The sequence below is a fragment of the Callorhinus ursinus genome, unplaced genomic scaffold (genome assembly GCF_003265705.2).
Source record: "Callorhinus ursinus isolate GAN/ISIS: 27379988/994484 unplaced genomic scaffold, GSC_fseal_2.0 scaffold18, whole genome shotgun sequence".
Lineage (NCBI taxonomy): Eukaryota > Metazoa > Chordata > Mammalia > Carnivora > Otariidae > Callorhinus > Callorhinus ursinus.
In genome coordinates, this window is record NW_027397080.1 from 1,669,668 (window position 1) to 1,690,696 (window position 21,029).

Consider the following 21,029-nt stretch of genomic DNA (forward strand, 5'->3'; position numbering starts at 1 on the left):
CTATGAAGCTTCTGCTGACCCTCTTTGCACTAGGCAAAATTGACTCTTTTTCCTTTGTGGTCTCCTGTATACTGTAGAGATTTCTTGATAATGTCTATAACCCTTTATTACTTTGGCCTATAAGTTATATGAAGACAATGATTGTATTTTTGTCTCTGTAACCCTAGTATCTAATACATGGCCTAACATACAGTAAGAACCAATGGATTTGTTGGAAGAGGACATTAATAGATCCAGAGTGTCTTCTTGTGTTTGAAGGTATTCTGGCATGGAATTTTTATGGGCAGAATTGAGTGAGACCCTTTAATTTTGTACATTGGAGAAAGGGCTGAAACAGCATCATTCCTACCACATTCTTTTGGCCAAAGCAGTCACAAGTCCAGCCCAGATTCATGGAATGGGAAAATAAACTCTACCTCTTGATGGGAGTTGCTGCAAAGTTGCTGTACAAAAGGATGTGAGTACAGGGAAGGGAATAATTATGGCCATTTTTGAAAATTATCTACTACCTAAAAGGTTTTAAGTAGGAGAATGACATGATCAGATTTGCCTTTTGAAAAGATAACTCTGGATGTAGTGTGAAGAATGGATTGGCATTTGGAAAGAGGATATAGAGAGACCAGATAAGGGAGGGTATTGTAGTAATCCAGGTGAGAAATAATGGTAGTTTGAACTAGGGTATTGACAGTGGAGATGGAGAAAAGTTGATAAATTAGGGAAGGATTTAGCAGGTAAAAACTGAGGACTTGGTGTGTAGAAAGGTGCCAAGAATGACTCACATTTCTGGTTTGCTTGCCAACTCCCCTGATAGGTCAATAACAAGGTAGATAGTGAGGTAGATAATGAGATGGGAGCACTCAGTTGGTAGAGGTGAGATCCAAAGTTCAGTTTGCGGTATGCTGAATTTGAGGTGCTTTTAAGATATCCAGGTAAAGGTGTCAATAAGAAGTTTTATATATACTTGGAGCTCAGAGGCTAGGACTACACCTAAGATAAAAATTTGTAGTCATTGATATATAGATGGTGACTGATGACATGGACATGGATGAAATCACTTAGGAAGAGAAGAAAAGAGAGTTAGGAACAAGCTTAGGCCAGCTAAAGGATCATGAGCTTCCAGAGGAAATTTAGAGCAGAGAGGAAGAGAAAAGGAAAACCAAGAGAACATAACATTACAGAGAACGTAACAAAACCAAGAGAACATAACATTAAGGAGCCAGAGGGAAGAAGTAGCAGTAGTGTTGATACGAGGTTAGGTAAGATAATAATTTAAAAATGATCATTGTGTTTTACTAAAATGGAAGCCATTAGTGACCTTGTTGACATGGGTAGAGTAGAAGATGATGAAATGGTGATAGCACATTGGACAACACTTTTGAGAAATTTGGCTGTGAAAGAGAGAGAAAGGACTGAAGGGAGGAGAGGGGAGACTTGAAAAAGGATATTTTAATTTTGGAAAAATTGAGAACATGTTAAGGTTATATGAGGGATTTTTCATGTTAGGTAACCCTTAAGGGTCCATCTAGCCTGTCTCTTTAAAGCTGCCGTGTGAGAGCTGGGTTGAGAGGAGGAGATCCTCAGCTGCTACCCTGTCAGAGGCATAACTGTTATAGTGGGACTAGCTGTCTTATTCAGTAGTCCATCCCATTCCTACCCTATCTTCCCATTCCCTGCTGTGCACCTAAGCTTGCCAACTCCCCTGAACCTATCAGGAATATTCTGAAGTATACCCAAACTCATCAGGACTTTCCTGAAATCTCCCAACATTTGTTTTTGATGAGTCTGTATCTCTCTTATCAGAATGTATACTCTTTTAGGACATTCAGTAATATTTTGTGCCTGCCTTATAAGGCACTGTTCTGGGCATTATGCTGAGATGATGATCTAGTCTCAAATCCTCCTTCCCTGAAAGAGGTATGTGATAGTTACACACCATGTGGAATAGTACTGTAAGATATTTTTCTGGTGAAATTTTGTGAGTATGTAGAAGAGGAAAAAGGAAACTCACTAGATTTAGGAGAATCAGGAAAAATTTTAAGAAGAAAATGACATTTGAGGCTAGAGCTTTAAGGATTTATATATTTTAGGAGTAGTGAGTGAACATGGGTAGAGGCAGTCATCCCAGAAGGAACCACATGAGCAACAGCACAGAGAACGGAAAGCAAAGTAACTAGGTCACTTAGTTTCTCTGAAGTGTAGAATATAATATGAAAGTGTTTAATATAAGCAAAGGGAAGTCTGTAAAGGTTTACAAAAAATAGTGATTACTAGATTAGATCTGTGTTTCATTCATTATTACAGACCTAATACAGATCTGTGCCTAGCACACATCGGTCACTCAGGAGAAACTTTTTTTTACTCAACTGTTGAACCTCAAAGGGTAGGGAGTACCTGAGCAGGTTGGCTTGTAATAACTTTTGAATTTGTTGTAACTCTAAGCCATGCAAAAGCTGGAACCAAGCTTTGAGAAAGAAAGAAAGAAAATCACCCCCTGAGTGATTCTTAACTGGTCCCTTGCCTCTGGCCATCTACATAACCTGCTTGAAACTGGATCTGAAGCCAGTAGGAATACTGCTTTGTGTCCTGGAAGAATTGAGGACTGAAAGGCAGACCTGCTAAAAGGTCGTATTAGCTAGGGCAGGGGAACTGAGTGGAGTGCAAATTAATATGCCAGTTTTCACCCAGTTTCTGTAGAGGGTTTAAATCTTGTTTATTAAATTCTTCAGACATAATGGACCACGCAGCTTAGAAGAATAACTGGAGAGACAGCTCTCTTTCCCGGGCTTGTCTTTAAGTAGGAGCCCTTTGTCAGTGGGGCTGTGCGGATTGCTGTCTAGGGTACATCTTGGGAAGGGTCATGAACATTCCAGACCTCAGCAGGTTCCAGCATTCTGGGCTGGAATGACAGGGAGGCTGAGTGGCCGTGTGACCCTGTCTAGGAAGGCTTTGCTGACTCCTGTGTTAATGTTAGACATCGGTCTATGTGATAGTTATTTTTATGTCAATTTGACTAGGCTCTGGTACCCAGTTTTTCAATTAAATGTTAATCTAGGTGTTATTCTGTAGGTATTTTGTAGATGTGGCTAATATAAAAAATCTCTTGATTTTAAGTGTGGGAGACTATCCTGGTTAATCTGGATAGGTCATCCAATCAGTTGAAAGACCTTTAAACCTAATCAGGGGGCTTGGCTGGCTCAGTCAGTAGAGCACGCAACTCCTCATCTTGGGGTCATGAGTTTGAACCCCATGTTGGGGGTAGAGATTACTTAATAAATAAAAAATAAATTAAAATGGGTCACCTGGGTGGCTCAGTCAGTTAAGCATCAGCCTTCGGCTCAGGTCATGATTCCAGGGTCCTGGGATTGAGTCCCACATCAGTCTCCCTGGTCAGTGGGGAGCCTGCTTCTCCCTCTGCCTGCCACTCCCCCTGCTTGTGCACTCACACTCTCTCTCTCTGTCTCTCTTTGACAAATAAATAAATAAAATCTTTAAAAATAAATAAATAATAAATTAAATAAACCTAATCAAATCAGAGAACTAATTGTAAGTAATACAGAATCAATTCACGAACCCATCCTTAAGGTTCTGATCTTCCAGGACCACTTCTTTGTTATTTTTATTTTTTAACTAGACTCCATGCTCAATGTGGGGCTTGAACTCATGACCCTGCGATCAAGAGTTGCATGCTCAACTGGAGGGTGTTATGCTGAGTGAAATAAGTCAATCAGAGAAAGACGTGCATCATATGACCTCACTGATATGAGGAATTCTTAATCTCAGGAAACAAACTGAAGGTTGCTGGAGTGGTGGGGGGTTGGGAGGGATGGGGTGGCTGGGTGATAGACATTGGGGAGGGTATGTGCTATGGTGAGCGCTGTGAATTGTGCAAGACTGTTGAATCACAGATCTGTACCTCTGAAACAAATAATGCAATATACGTTAAGAAAAAAAAAAGATAGCAGGAGGGGAAGAATGAAGGGGAGTAAATCGGAGGGGGAGACGAACCATGAGAGACGATGGACTCTGAAAAACAGACTGAGGGTTCTAGAGGGGAGGGGGGGTGGGGGGATGGGTTAGCCTGGTGATGGGTATTAAAGAGGGCACGTTCTGCGTGGAGCACTGGGTGTTATGCACAAACAATGAATCATGGAACACTACATCAAAAACTAATGATGTAATGTATGGTGATTAACATAACAATAAAAATTTAAAGATTAAAAAAAAAAACTTTTTTCTTTTAATTAAAAAATTTAAAAAATTTAAAAAAAGAGTTGCATGCTCTACCAGCTGAGCCAGCCAGGCGCCCCTCTCCTGGACCAGTTCTGGCAGCAATTTTTATATCAGAGAAACAGAACTGCTATGAGCCATATAGAATAAGGATTTATTATTTAATTGTGGAAACTGGTACAGCAGTTATGCATGCTATTGCTTCTGTGTCTAGTGTTCAGAGTGAGATTGCTATCAGTCAGCCAGACCAACAGTCAGAGAGGAAAGCTGGGTGTGGACAAACAGGAACCCACAAGGACAAACTGGAACCCACATCTCTCTCTCACGACCTTCAGCCTCATTGTGTGGGTGACCTGTAGGAGAAGCTGGCATCCTTCACCACAGAGCTACTCAGTACTTGACTCAGGACTCAAGAGAAGCTGAAGGAAGATATCTGATAGGGTCTGGAGGATCTGTAAGTCTGGATACCACTGCATGCCTACTAGATGAGCTAGCATATCAGTGACGTCATGAGCAAGTTGCCACAGTACATGGCACCACCCATTGACATTTAGAACATTACATTTGTGACTGTAGCTTTACCTCTGCCTTTTAAATGTCACATAAAATATCTCTGTGGCCTTCGCTACCTCAGAACCATTCAGAGAAGAGAATTTTGCATAACCTAATTCCAGCCCAGCTTAGGTAATACATACAAAGCCAATATACCATGTGTATGTATTTCTATAAAACAGTAACTTTCCATGGTTTTCTATCACCTAAGAAGCAAAATCCAGGGCGCCTGGGTGGCTCAGTTGGTTAAGCGACTGCCTTCGGCTCAGGTCATGGTCCTGGAGTCCTAGGATCAAGTCCCACGTCGGGCTACCGGCTCAGCAGGGAGCCTGCTTCTCCCTCTGACCCTCTCCCCTCTCATGCTGTTTCTCTCTCTCTCTCTCTCTCTCTCTCAAATAAATAAATAAATAAAATCTTTAAAAAAAAAACAAAATCCAAATGCTTTTTTTCATTTTAAACACGGGGCTTGAACTCACAATCCTGAGATCAAGACCTGAACTGAAATCAAGAGTCGGATGCTTAACCAACTAAGCCACCCAGGAACCCCAATCCAAATGCTTTAATATGACATGTAAGCATCATAGAAGGCTTTTCAGGATCAGACCTCTGGCTGCCTCTACAGCTTGAACCTTTATCATTGTATCCTGGAATTTTTTTCATACCTCTTTGCCTTTATTGACACTAGCCCTTCAATTAAAATATCTTCTTCCTACTTTGCCTGCCTAGCAAGTTTCTCCTCATCTTTCAGAGCCAACCTCCAGCTTCATCCATCCCTGTGAAACCTTACCATATTCTTGCTGTCTTAGACAGCTCATTGCATCTTCTTCTGTACCAGCTCCCTACATTATTATGTATACCACATTATACTATAAAATGTTTTTTAACATGTAATCTTGCTTACTAGATTGTGAGCTCCTAAGGGCAACATCCGTTTATTTCAACTCTGTGTCCCTGTTTACCAAGCACAGTACTTGGCCCGTGATAGTAACAATAACAGTTATCAATTAATGAGTGCCTAATGTATGACAAGTACCATGCAACATACTTTGAGTAATTTCTAATCATCCTAATAATTCTGTAGTAGGTAGGCAATATGATCAATCTCCACGTTTGTTGAATAAAATTAATGAATATATTATCTAAGATTAAAAATTGCGATCATTTTCTAACATTCTCTTAAGGCAGTGGAACTTTTCTTTAAGTGAAATTTTATGTAGAAGCCTAAGACCTAAAACATAGAACATGAGGGTATTCTGATTCAGGTTTCCTGTAGTTTTCTGAAGCACCTCTACAAAACTCTGGAACTTCGAAGTACAATACTTCGTTTCATAAGAAGGAAACTGGCATGAAGAAGGATTGTGCCATATGTAGTGGCAAGATGAAATCTGGAACCCTGACTTTCAGTCCAGTGCTACACCAAGCTGCCTTTTAACTGATTTAGTTCACTATTAAGTCAGTGATATCATTACAGAATATAAGTTGTCCATAGTCTTAATATACTGAATATGCTAGAGATATAGGAGATGATTCTGTTATATACCTCTACCTTTACCTGTACATGTAACCTGAGACCTACTTTCTTTATTTATTTTTAAGTAGTTCTTTGCCCAATGGGGGGCTTGAACTCACAACCGCAAAATCAGTACTCACATGCTCTACCGACTGAGCCAGCCAGCCACCGGAGATCTACTTCCTTAAGAATAAAGATCAAAATCCTTAACGTGACCTAAACCTCTGTAAGCTTCATCTTGTGCCTCTCCTCATCTTGTTTTGTGTGCTTTATCCGTATGGAGCACCTTTAGTTCCTCACCCTCACCAACCTGCCTCAAGGTCTGGGTACCTACTGTTTTCTCTGCCAGAATGCCCATCTCAGTTTCTCCACCCCTTTCACCTGGCTAACTTCTGCTCATCCTTCAAGTCTAAGCTTAAAGGAAAGTTTCCCATCATCTTCCAGCCTGGGCAAGGTCCCTTGTTATATGGTTCCATGGTATTCCGGGCTTGCCATTCATTTATTTTTATTTTTTTTAAAGATTTATTTATTTTTTTGAGAGTGAGAATGAGAGAGAGAGAGAGTACATGAGAGCGGGGAGGGTTAGAGGGAGAAGCAGGCCCCTCGCCGAGCAGGGAGCCCGATGCAGGACTCGATCCCGGGACTAGGATCATGACCTGAGCCGAAGGCAGCTGCTTAACCAACTGAGCCACCCAGGTGCCCCTTGCCATTCATTTATTGTACACTTAGAATAATTACACCGTACACTTCATACAACTTTAATATGCATTTTATTTTTTTTTAAAGATTTTATTTATTTATTTGAGAGAGAGAGAATGAGAGATAGAGAGCACGAGAGGGAAGAGGGTCAGAGGGAGAAGCAGACTCCCCGCTGAGCAGGGAGCCCGATGTGGGACTCGATCCCGGGACTCCAGGATCATGACCTGAGCCGAAGGCAGTCGCTTAACCAACTGAGCCACCCAGGCGCCCAATATGCATTTTATTCACTGCTGTATCCCCAGTGTTTGGCACATGGTAGGTATTCAGTGAATGTAAGCTATAGACTGTCACTCCTAGAGGAGTGAATTGATTGCTTTTAACATGGACAAAAATAATTTCCTTTTGTTTTTCGGTCAGTACAATGAGGAGCAGCCCTTAGAACTCTAAAGAACTCTTCCAGCTCTGGAAGCCTCTGTCTGCTACTTTGAGTCTGGGGCTTTCACTTCAATACAACTGCTTTTCCTGGTTGGGGCCTGAGCCCCAACAGTGCCATAACCACTCTGCTGCAGGCCAACCTTTGGTTTGGAACTCCTTATGCACACCTGATGATAACAGTCTGTCACTCCTACCACTTACAGTGCCACTAAGATCAGGCATTTGGGGTGGTCTGGCAAGTAAGTGCCTTCCTATAAAATAGCTACCAGGTAATTATGCAACAGGTGCTTGCCCCAGAATCTGTCTCATTAGAATTATAGATGGAGGGGCGCCTGGGTGGCTCAGTCGTTAAGTGTCTGCCTTCGGCTCAGGTCATGATCACAGGGTCCTGGGATCGAGCCCCGCATCGGGCTCCCTGCTCTGCGGAAGCCTGCTTCTCCCTCTCCCACTCTCCCTGCTTGTGTTCCTGCTCTGGTGCGCTCTCTCTCTGTCAAATAAATAAATAAAATCTTTAAAAAAAAAAAAAAGAATTATAGATAGCTACTTCTGAGCAACCTTGGTCTCTAGTTTATTTTAAACTGTAATGATTAGGCATGCAGCTGCCACGGAGTGGACACCAGGTCTGTGCCCACTGTCTCCCTTCCCTACTTTCTTCCTGCATTTCCCACTCCATCCCCTGCCCTCCCAACACTGCCCACCCCAAAGAACTGCCCAGAGCTCCTCGGAAGACCAGGTGGTTATTCTGCTGGAAAACAGAAGAGTACTTCTTGTGTAAAAAGTATGCTTCGCAAGGTCAAGCACCACCTAAATGATGATGATGTCACTGGTTCTGTGAAAAGTGAAAGGAGAAGTCTTTTGGAAGATGATTCAGATGAAGAAGTGGACTTTTTTCTAAGGGGACCATCTGGGCCAGGATCTGGACCTAGAAGTGATGAAATTAAGCATGTTCAGAATGAAGTGGATGAAATTATTGATGTCATGCAAGAAAATATTACAAAGATAAAAGAATCCTGTTAGGTCATTTAATTCTCTCCATCCTCTATGTGATATAGAAAGCTTATTGGATAATGCAGCTGCTTTTAGCAACAGGTCCAAACAACTTCGAAGGAAATGGGGTGGCATGGATGCAAAATAAAAGCCATCATGGCTTTGGGTGCTGTTATCTTTCTGCTAGTGATTAGCATTCGTATAGTCGTGAAATACCATACTTGATTTGATGACAGAGATCTTCATTATACAAAATCTGGGACAACAATAAGAAAAGACTGCTGCAGGGGTGCCTGGGTGGCTCAGTCAGTTAAGTAAGCATCTGCCTTCAGCTCAGCTCATGATTGAGCCCCAAGTCAGGATCCCTGCTCAGCAGGGAATCTGCTTCTCCCTCTCACTCTGCCCCTGCTTGTGTGCTCTTTCTCTCGCTCTCTCTCTCAAATAAATAAATAAAATCTTAAAAAAAAAAAGATTGCTGCATAATTTAAATGAAACCTATGTATATAACTTTCAAAACTTCTTTTTCAAGAAGCTGAGGCAGGTATCACTTCAAAATGGAGCATTGAGAATGTCCAGTTATCTTCTTCCCTTCTAACAAAAGGGAACTTTTATTTATTTTTTAAAGATTTTATTTATTTGAGAGAGAGCACGAGAGGGGGGCAGAGGGAGAGGGAGAAGCAGACTCCCCACTAAGCAGGAAGCCCTATATAGGGCTCTTAGTCCCAGGACCCTGGGATCATGACCCAAGCCAAAGGCAGGCGCTTAACCAACTGAGCCACCCAGGTGTCCCAAAAGGGAACTTTTATTTTTTAAGAACATTTTTTTTTTTTTTAGATTTTATTTATTTGACAGAGAGAGACACAGTGAGAGAGGGAACACAAGCAGGGGGAGTGGGAGAGGGAGAAGCAGGCTTCCCGCTGAGCAGGGAGCCCAAAAAGGGGCTCGATCCCAGGACCCTGGGTTCATGACCTGAGCCAAAGGCAGACACTTAACGACTGAGCCACCCAGGCACCCCCAAAAGGGAACTTTTAAATAATTATGTTTAAGGCAAAGATAACCAGTCTAGGGGCGCCTGGGTGGCTCAATCAGTTAAGCCTCTGACTCTTGATTTCGGCTCAGGTCATGATCTCAGGGTCGTGAGATCTGGCACTGTGTCAGGCTCCATGCTTGTCATGGAGCCTGCTTAAGATTTTCTCTCTCCCTCGCCCTTTGTTCCCCTCCCCCGTCCCTGCTGATGCATGCAAGCGTGCATGTGCTCTAAAATCAGTGTAAAAAAAGATGTACAGGGACACCTGGGTGGCTCAGTCAGTTAAGTGTCTGCCTTCAGCTCAGGTCATGAGCCCGGGGTCCTGGGATTGAGTCCCGCATCGGGCTCCCTGCTCCGTAGGGAGTCTGCTTCTCCCTATTCCTGCCGCTCCCCCTGCTTGTGCTCTCTCTCTTTCTAACAAATAAATAAAATCTTTAAAAAGAAAGATAGAAAGAAAGATGTGCAAATGGCTAATAAGCACATGAAAAGATTCTCAACGTCATTAGTCACTAGAGAAATGCGAATTTAAACCACGGTGAAATACTACTTCACACCCACTAGAATGGCTATAATCAAAAAGATAGAAAAGGCAAATCTGTTGAGACAAAAGGCAGGTTGCTGATTGCCTGAAACTGAGGGTGAGAAAGGGGAATTGACTGGTTGTATTGTCAGGTAAGATTTTATTCAGATGATAGAAATGTTCTATAACAGGATTGTGGTGGTAGTTGTACAGCTGTACAAATTTTCTAAAAACAATTCAATTGTACACCTGAAATAGGTCAATTTTATGATATATAAATTATACTTCAATAAACAAACTGATGGTTGCCAGAGGGAGGTGGGTAGAGGGATGGGTAAAATGGGTGATGGGGATTAAAGAGTACACTCATCATGATGAGCACTGAGTAATGTATAGAACTGTTGAATCACTATATTGTACACCTGAAACTGATATAACACTGTATGTTAACTATACTGGAATTAAAATAAAAAAAAATTTTTTTAATTATGCTTCCAGGGGGCACCTGGGTGGCTCAGTTGGTTAAGTGTCAACTCTTGATTTCAGCACAGGTCATGATCTCAGGATCCAGAGATCTAGCCCCTGCGTCAGGTCCCACACTCAGCAGGGAGTCTGCTTAAGATTCTCTCTCTCCCTCTGCCCCTCCCCTCCCTTGCGTGCTCTCTTTCTAAAATAAATAAGTAAATCTTTGGGATGCCTGGGTGGCTCAGTTGTTAAGCGTCTGCCTTCGGCTCAGGTCATGATCCCAGGGTCCTGGGATCAAGCCCCGCATTGGGCACCCTGCTTGGCCAGGAGCCTGCTTCTCCCTCTCCCACTCCCCCTGCTGTGTTCCCTCTCTAGCTGTCTCTCTCTCTCTGTCAAATAAATAAATAAAATCTTTAAAAAATTGTTATAATTATTTCACCTGTTGGTTTTGTTCCTTGCCTTAAAAATTGATATTCCTGTTTTTAAGATCATAAAAACATGCTTTATTTCTCTCAAAATTTTAAACATTACAAAATCAAATTCTAAAATCTGTAGCTTTTTAAAAAATATGTCTATAAAAATAACCCAAATATATTCTTTATGTTCCCGATGGCTCTATTATTTTAGGTTTCCTAGACTTTTGTATCTTTGTCCATTATCTGTTCCACTTTCCCAAGATCTTCTTTTCTTCTCTACTCCCTATTTCTTTTTTTAATAATAGACCATTTTAATGGCATTTTAAAAATTCTTTCTGTGTTAGAAGAAAGGAAGAAAAAACCTGTGGGAGCTTTTCAAAGGTATGATAGACTCAAGATTTTTTTTATACCATTTGTCTGAGCTCTTATTTTTATCATTGGAAGGACTCTCACAAGTTTTTCATATATTTTATTTTTTATTGTAATGGACTTTTCTGTGGTTGGCAAATTATATTTTTAAAAAAATTTTAAGGGCTGCCTGGGTGGCTCAGTCAGTTAAGTGTCTGCCTTCAGCTCAGGTCATGATCCCCGGGGTCCTGGGATCGAGCCCCGCATCGCTTCTCTCTCTGCCTCTCTGCCTGCAGCTCCCCTTGCAGCTCCAACTTGGCCAGCTGAGCCTCCCAGGCACCCTATTTATTCAAACTCTTAAGTTATTACTTTCCTGTGTGTATAATATAAGTTGACCTCAGCTATAAAAATAAGAGTAATATATCTACCTTGTGAGGTAGTTATGAGAATTAATATAGGTAGAATGTGTTGAATGATTCAAGGAATTTGTAAACTAAGGGACTGAACAGGAGAGTGTAACTTTCTAAATTGGTTAGATCAAGGGAGAGGATTATCAAGGTATGAACTGCATTTTTTTTTTAAGATTTTATTTATTTATTTGAGAGAGAAAGAGAGTATGAGCTGGGGAGGGGAGGCAGAGGGATCAGCAGACTCCCCACTGAGCAGGGAGCCCAATGCGGGGTTCCATCCCAGAACTGTGGGATCATGACCTGAGCCCAAGGCAGACGCTTTAACTGACTGAGCCACCCAGGCACCCGTAGGGTGTGGACTTCAGATGAAACCCTGGCACCACAAAGTAACCACATTCACATTTGTAAAATTCTGTTTCCTCAAGAACTTCTTAGTACTCAAGAATCTAAAATTGGGAAGTACTGGGCGCCTGGGTGGCTCAGTTGGTTAAGCGACTGCCTTCGGCTCAGGTCATGATCCTGGAGTCCCAGGATCGAGTCCCGCATTGGGCTCCCTGCTCAGCAGGGAGTCTGCTTCTCCCTCTGACCCTCCCCCCTCTCATGTGCTCTCTCTCTCTCTCATTCTCTCTCTCAAATAAATAAATAAAATCTTTTAAAAAAATTGGGAAGTACTTTCGACTTTCTTCATCCTAATTGTATACATTAATTGGCTTGTGGGGGCAGGGGAGCAGGTTATGAGTGTGGGGTCCTAAGTCTGACAACTCTGTTGCTCTTAGAGAAGCATGTTGTCCCCCTCTCCCAATCTCCCAAAAGAGTGGAAGCCCAGGGTGTCGCACCTTAACTTACTTGATAAATTATTTCTAGGGTATCTAGATCTCATGAGAATAATTTTCCTTCAAACTGTAAGCCAGTCAAAGCAAAGTAACACAACATAGAAGAAGGATGACAACCAATAGCGATGGTTAGAATCTCTATTTTTCTACCTGCTTCTCCCCTTCTCTCCTTCAGCTGCCTATTTTTATTAAATAAAATGACCTTGGACATTATAAGCATGGCATTTCTTTTTTTTTTTAAGATTTTATTTATTTATTTGACAGAGAACACAAGCAGGGGGAGCTGCAGAGAGAGGGAGAAGCAGTCTCCCCACTGAGCAGGGAGCCCGATGTGGGGCTCGATCCCAGGACCCCTGGATCATGACCTGAGCTGAAGACAGATGCTCAACCTACTGAGCCACCCAGGCGCCCCTAAGCATGGCATTTCTTAAGGCTAAAATCAAAATGGCAAACTAAAATAGACAGCAGCTGGGCGCCTGGTGGCTCAGTTGGTTAAGCGACTGCCTTCGGCTCAGGTCATGATCCTGGAGTCCCAGGATCAGGTCCCGCATCAGGCTCCCTGCTCAGCAGGGAGTCTGCTTCTCCCTCTGACCCTCTTCCCTCTCGTGCTCCTATCTCTCATTCTCTCTCTCTCTCAAATAAATAAATAAAATCTTTAAAAAATAATAATAAAAAAATAAATAAAACAGAGAGCAACTAAGCAGAACTTTAATTTGACCTAATTCATTCGTTTGTTTATTCAACAGCTATTTTTTAAACATATTCTCTGTGTGAGGTATGATGCTAAGAGCTAAGGCTGTAAAGATAAATCTCTGCCTTCAGGGAACTCCCAGTCTAGTGGGAGAAAGAGCCAAGTAAGTAGGCTATTACTTACTGGGTGATAACTTATCTGATAGAGGTGGGCACCCAGTGCTGTGGGAGCATAAACTCGGGTTGTCAAGGTTTCCTGGAGGAAGTATATCTGGGGAAAGTCCTGATGAATACATGAGAGTAGGGAGTTAGTGAGTATTCATAGAATTTTACTTCATCTTCTATGAAATGGACTAATACATGCCAAATCCTGGGGGAAAGCATGGCTGAAGTATGATCTGCAAGAAGTAGGGCAGTTGAAGTAAAAGCAGGGAAATGTTAGTTATAAGAATTTTGAGGGGCACCTGGGTGGCTCAGTCGGTTAAGTGGCCTACTCTTGATTCTGGTTCAGGTCATGATCTCAGGGTCCTGGGATCAAGCCCTGTGTTATGCTGTACACTCGGCGGGGAGTCTGCTTCAGGATTCTCTCCCTCTGCCCTTCCCCCTGCTCGTGCTCTCATGCTCTCTCTCTGTCTCTAAAATAAATAAATCTTAAAAAAAAAAATTGTGAGTAGGAGTTTGTGATAGAAGAAGATGACTTGTCAGTGATTTGATGGTTCACGTAAAGGCCTGATAAAGTGTGAGGTAGGGTTTCTATAAAAAGAAGGCCTTTTCTGTGGTAGGATCAGAACTGGTATCCACCATCTTGGTCTCCCCAGAGTAGGAGACCAGTGGGGATCATGGCTTTGACCCTTATGAACTTCTTAATGCCTACTACCTAATAATAGGATAGAACCCATGTTACTTGATTGTGAGCCCCTTCTCTCTTATTGTTTTTGCAGGCACCCTAGAATACATTTCCACACAGGCCTTGTGGACGCCCATCTCTACTGCTTGAAAAAATACGTTGTGGACTTCCTAATGGAAAATAAGTAAGAAAGAGGGAGGTGGAGTCAAACTCACAGTGTTTAAACTACCTTGGTTCTTATTAACAGTTTTAAACCTTGATGATGTTAGATAGCTGGTTCATATAAATAACAGTTGATTCTTGCCTTTATTTAAAAAAAAATGAAATTGTGTTATCTAAATACTGTTATTTTGTATCACAGAGTCCCCTGCTTATATTTTTGGGGCCTGTGTTATAATAAACCAACAAAATATTTTTGTAAAACTGATGTAACCTATGATGCCTCTTTCTGCACAGTTCCAGGCTCTTCTTACTTCCTTCCGCAAGGTTGAGCTCCCTAGCTCTATTGCTATTTTGTCTCCAAGCAGGTGTCCTTCCCCTAGGCAGTTATCCTATAGGTGGGCCCTCTTAGCAAAGGTTCAGAGACTTACCCAAGAAGAGGGAGAAAAAAGTTTCCCTCCAATTTTGGAAAAGTCCACTTCACTGAGTGGTCTTTCATGAATGCAGAGAAACAAAATTTGATACTTTCTCTGATTTTGCTTTGAGAACAGAATTGTGAACCTTAAATACTTTCCACAGATCTGTCTGACAGATCCCAGGACTTGGGTTTCCAGAGAAAAAAACCTCCTCTGAGGTTGATCTCAAGGATTTTTTTATAGTAAATGCAGTTAGAGTCCTCAGAGAAACAGGTAGGAAAAGATTTAATAACTGTGTGGTTAAGAAGAGGAGCAGCTAGTCTCCCTTGATGGCTGCTGAATAAGTTTCTACCTTGAATAGCACTGATGGACTGGAAAGCAAGTAGGCTGGCGCCGCAGCAGCAAGTTCTCAGACCAGCTGAGGAAGAGAGTCTGAGAACCTGAGTTTAAATGCTAGCATGGCTTTGACTGATAGACTTGGATATATACAGGAATATTATAATAGGGGAAGAGGAAGTGTTCCTTTGTGCCCAATTTTTTTCTTATAGCATCCTAACCCTCACCCTTGACTACACCTGCTAAACACCCCCAGGAAGACCCGTGTAGAACCAATGGTAAAAAATCATTTGGACTCCTGGAAAACTTTTCCAGGGATTATTTCTCTATTTCCTTACCCTAGGACACCCTGTTGCCCTGCTCCCCTCTGTCTTACTATTCTGTTTTATCATTCAGTCAACAAATATTTATTAAGTGCCTGTGATGAGGCAGGCATTGTGCTAGGTCAACTGCAGGATCAATGGTAAATAAGCAGGTGTGGGCCCTGCCCTCAGGAAGTTTGCAGCCTAAGCTCCAGGGTAGATTGCGGAGACTTTGCTTTTTAAATAGCAAGGAAACTTATGCCAAGATTAGACGGTAATTCAGTCTTTTCCAGTCACCAGTCCAGGCTCTCTGTATTCCAAAAATGAAGTTAATTCGGGGTGCCTGGGTGACTCGATGGTTAAGCGTCTGCCTTAGGCTCCGGTCATGGTCCCAGGGTCCTGGGATTGAGTCCCCTGTCAGGTTTCCTGCTCCGTGGGGAGCCTACTTCTCCCTCTGCCTCTCTCTCTCTCTCTCTCTCTCTCTCTGTGTCTCTCATGAATAAATAAATTAAAACTTTAAAAAAAAAAGGAAGTTAGCTCTTGGCCTTTAAGGGCATGTTTTTTATTCTTAAGTGAAAATGAAGCCCTGTGAAGTAGGCCCTGTGATGTGTTGGGAGAGAATGCAATGGTGGTAGAAATTTTTTTTTTTTAACTACTTACTAGGGCAAACTTCACACAAAGCCAAAAGTAGAGAAAGTAATGTAATGAACTCCCTGAATCCATCGCACAGGTTCGACAAGTATCAGTTCATGGCCAGTCTTGTTTTATATGTGCCACCACCCATCTCTCCACTGTCATGCCAGATTATTTTAAAGCAAGTCATTTTGATGTAATTTCATCTGTAATTATTTCAGTTGTTATTATCTATAAATATCTGCATATGTATCTAAAATATAAAGTCTTTTTATCTTTTAAACAAATACCTCAATGACATTATCACACCTTAAAAAACAAAAAACTAACATGCTCCTTAATACTACCAAATGGGACTTTAGCTTTTGGTGCCTGAATATATAGACAGTTTTGCACCAGAGCTAGCTTCATCCTAGCTGCTGTAGTTCCTTTGTAACTCATTAGGCCACCAGGTAGCTGTTCCCACACCTGGCAAGTGTAGCACAGCGGTATGTGCCTTGAGGACAAGACTTAATTTGGTGATTCTGTGGCTCATGGCCAGAAGCTCTGCCAAATGGGACTTTCCCAGAGCCTGCTGCAATAGAGAATGATACAGAGCCTCAGCTCAAACTACCTCCCCGTCTCAGGGTCTGTTAAAGAGACCCTTATCTCTTCATCGCCCCCCCGCCCCGCCCCCTCTACCTGTCAGAGTCATTAGGACTAAAGGCATTATATTGAAAAGTGATAAATTTCAATGTATTAGGAAAAGTATAAAGGTACAACAGGACAAATTAGAATGGTACTCAAGAGAGATTCTTTATTCCTAGCTGGAATAGTGGAGGTCTTGTCTCAAAGTTGTGAGAGATGGGCCTGAATAGGTTGGTAGGGGCAGCATGTAGAAAGCTTTGAAAGCTTAACAGGGAGATACAGATCTTCAAACAGAATAGTCCCTTTTGGAATGAGCCGTGGTACAACCTGGCAGGAGAACATAGACCATGCTGGATGGGAAAGAGACTCCTTCAAGGTAAGTAGGAAGCTTATAATTATCTGGTTATGAAATGATGACTCCTTGAGGGATGGAAGGCAAGAGGTAAACCTGGTAGGCACAGCTTCAAGAAAGGACACTTGAGCAATCTCCTGCTGTCTTTCACCTGTGAAAGTCAACATTTTTGCCCTGTGTTTGGTGTGGGGGGGGTTGTTTTTCAGTTGTTTACATGTTAATGTCTTCCACCCGAATTCTTTTGAGATTAGATACCTACTTGGATTGCTAATGCATTCAATATATGCTTGGTGAATGGGATGGGAAGAGATGTGATGATAGTTCAGACAGCAGAAGTAATGTGATAGATAGATCAGTAACGTCAGTAGTGGAAGAAGAGATGAGGGTTTCTATAGTTGACCAAGTAGAAAAGCTATAAAGAAAGCTGTGGAGAAAAGAAAACCTGCACTCTCTTTGACAAGAGAAGTTTAGTAACTGAGCTGTGTGACCTTGGATGGATGTCTACTTTTCTGAACCTCACTTTTCTCATCTGAAAATTAAGGATAATAGTACCTGGCCCATATGGTTGTTGTTGAAAATACTTGTAAAGAACTGAGAGCAGGGGAGCCTCTGTGGCTTAGTCAGTTAAGTGTCCAGCTCTTAATCTCAGCTCAAGCCTTGATCTCATGAGTTCAAGCCCTGTGTTGGGCTCCACACCCACTTAAAAAAATAAAAATAAAATTTAAAAAAGAGCTGAGAGCAGTAGTTGGTGCACAGTAAGAACTTGAATTAACTTTTAATTGATCACCTACTCAGGCACTGTGTTCCTAGGTGGTAAAGATAAAAACATGGAGTTTCTGCTTCAGGTTCCTCACAGTTTAGAGTGAGGGGGACAGGTTAAACAAATTATTACAATAAAATGTGGTAAGTAGTGTTAGAGTATAGTAGGGTAGCATAATAGTATAATGAAAGCATAAGGGAATTTGTGGGGTTGATGAAAATACTCCATATCTTGATTGGGGGTAGTGGTTACAGTGGCATACATTTGACAAAACTCATCATACAGTACATTTAAAATAGATGTCTTTTGGGGGGCGCCTGGGTGGCTCAGTCGTTAAGCGTCTGCCTTCAGCTCAGGTCATGGTCCCAGGGTCCTGGGATCGAGCCCCGCATCGGGCTCCCCGCTCCACGGGAAGCCTGCTTCTCCCTCTCCCACTCCCCCTGCTTGTGTTCCCTCTCTCGCTGTGTCTCTCTCTGTCAAATAAATAAAATAAAATCTTTAAAAAAAAAATAGATGTATTTTGGGCGCCTGGGTGGCTCAGTTGGTTGGGCGACTGCCTTCGGCTCAGGTCATGATCCTGGAGTCCCAGGATCGAGTCCCACATCGGGCTCCCTGCTCAGCAGGGAGTCTGCTTCTCCCTCTGACCCTCTTCCCTCTCGTGCTCTCTATCTCTCATTCTGTCTCTCAAATAAATGAATAAAATCTTTAAAAAAGAATAGATGTATTTTATTAAATATACATCACATTTCAAAAAAATTGTTTTTAAATTTTTAAAAAATGAGTTGGACTTACCATAATTTTTTAAAAACTCAAAGCAACAGACATTTAATAAATACCCAAATATATTCTTACTGGATTGACATAAGCCTAAACAATCTCTCCAGCCTGCAGGATGTGAACGTGTTTTTCTTTCTCAAGCCATAAGCACCAACATTGAAAATTTATTCTCATAGCCATTTTCAGTATTTTTGTTTAAAGGAAAATGGTATCACAGGATACTGTATGCCAAATAGCTAGCTTTAAAGTCAGTACCTTTTAGGGGTGCCTGGGTGGCTCAGTCGGTTAAGTGTCTGCCTTTGGCTCAGGTCATGATCCTGGGGTCCTGGGATCGAGCCCCGCATCGGGCTCCCTGCTCAGCGGGGAACCTGCTTCTCCCTCTCATTCTCCCTCTGTGCTTTCTCTCTCTCTCAAATAAAGAAATAAAATACTTAAAAAAAAAGTCAGTGCCTTTTATTCTAAAATAATTTTCTGTTTACTATTCCATATTATATCTATTTACTTTGAAGAGAAAAAAAAACCTGAAAACAAAGCAGAGTTAACTTAGCAATCACCTTATCCTCCCAATTACAGCTCTATGGCGAGAGCTGAGAGAAGAGGCAAAAAAACCCAAGTCCTTAATATTCTGCTCTGCAGACTTGAGTTTCCTGTTCTACCTCCTTCCTAACTAATATTTTGAAGGACTGACTTGAAGTGGAAGACATTTAGAGGATTTACTCTTGTGATTTGCTTACAAAGACAGAAAAGTCAGAATGCAAAAGAAGCCAAATCTTTCCCTTTGCCACGGACATCATTTTTAGGCCTTCCCTGGAAGCCTGTAGCCATAAAGAGGACCTGATCAGAGGCCAGGGCAAAATGCTAAAAATACCAGATTTCAGTAGAACTGATAATCATATGTTTTTTCAAAGGTTGGATTTTTAATGGTAGTAATATTAATAATAGAAAAACATATTTAGAGTTCATTACAATGCCAAATCAGGAAAGCTCCACTTTCTATGTCCAAAAATCAGAAGAAGAAATTATTGGCAGCTGTCTGGCCTAGAGGGATGACAGTCATTTACACATTTACTCATTCACTTATTCAAATAAATATTTATTTAGCATTCCCTTCATGTCTATCAGTAGAGACAATAAGCAAAAAATTATAAATCCTGTGGAAAGTACTATGGTTGCAGTAAACAGAGTATTAGTTACCATGGTATAGTGGATGGTATAGTGGAAAAGAGTCATGGGCTTGGGATAGATATGGAGTAAGTTTCAGCTCTGCCAAGTATAAAACTGTATTAACCTTAAAAAGATAATTAATCTTTCTAAGCTCTAATTACCTCACTTATAAAACAAGGACAAGAATACCTACCATGAGGATTGCTATAAGAATTTGAGATGTCTATTAATTTCCTAGCATAACACTCAAAAATGATATGGATTAAAAAGCAGTATATAATTGTCTTTGCTGTGAGAGTTCAGAAGCTAGAAGTGTTATGAAAGGCTTTCAGGGAGAAATGATATTTGAGAACAGTCTTACGGCTCGATAAATTTTCACAAAGTGAACACACCCTTGTAACTACTATTCTAGTCAAGAAACAGAACATTACCACATTTCCAGGATCTCTCCTCATGCTACCTACGAGACAGTAACTATCCCCCACAACACACAAAAGTAACCACTATCCTGAGCATTAAATTTAAGGAGATAAGATCAGATTTGTACTTGAGAAAAACCACAATATAGAGAGGTAGATAGAAGGAATAAGACCCATGATCAGATTATACTTTAGAGAGAGAGTATTCTGTCTACAATATGAAGGACAGATTTCAAGAGGCAAGACTGGAAGAAGGAAGACCAATTAAAAGCAGTTGAAAGAGGGGCACCTGGGTGGCTCACTCCTTGAGCGTCTGCCTTCGGCTCAGGTCATGATCCCAGGGTCCTGGGATCAAGCCCCGCATCGGGCTCCCTCCCTCTCCCACTCACCCTGCTTGTGCTTCCTCTCTCCCTGTGTCTCTCTCTGTCAAATAAAAAAATTAAATAAATAAAGTAAAGGAGAGAGGTCTTGGTTATGGGTCCACATTTGGGAATGAGCAGCAAAGAAGCCACTAAGTGATGATCTGTCTCAGGGAGATAAATAACATGAGAAAAATCACAGGCAAAAAGAAAAATACTAAGAAACACCCAATATTTTAGGGGAAACAGGTATCAGAAATAGGAACAGATCAAGAGAGTGATGCCACAGAAGGTAAGGGAAGAAGAAATAAGGAATGGCTAATGACTGGAATTTGGAAAATTCAAAAAATATAAAAAGAAAATATTACCCATAATTCTACTGTGTGATAACTGAGAGCATCTTAGTGTATTTCTTTCCATTATTTTATTTTTATATAGACATATACATACTTGAAATCATGCTGTAAAAATAACTTGTTTTTTCTTTATTCAGTATGTCATGAGCATTTCATTCTCTTTATTCAGTACTATTTCATGAGCATTTTCCTTTGTCATTAAAACGTTCTTTACAATCAGAGTTTTGCCTATATGATATTCTATTACATAGATATATTATTATTATTCTTCCATTGTTGAATATTTGGTTCTCTATTTTTATAAATAACATTAAGAGGAATTTTTTTTTCCCAAAGATCCTTTTTTTTTTTTTTTAAGATTTACTTATTTATTTTAGAGCACAAGCAGGAGGGGAGCCGGGGA

At 41.3% G+C, this 21,029-nt stretch overlaps 1 protein-coding gene across 2 annotated transcripts in view; it reads left to right on the forward strand.

Moving 5' to 3' along the window:
* EIF2B3 (eukaryotic translation initiation factor 2B subunit gamma) overlaps positions 1–21,029 on the forward strand; it is a 127,498-nt gene that overhangs the window by 71,665 nt on the left and 34,804 nt on the right. For both annotated transcript variants that reach the window (XM_025856758.2, XM_025856759.2), the window contains exon 6: positions 14,061–14,150. In XM_025856758.2, coding sequence (XP_025712543.1) covers positions 14,061–14,150 — 90 coding nt within the window. The remainder of the gene's footprint in view (positions 1–14,060; positions 14,151–21,029) is intronic.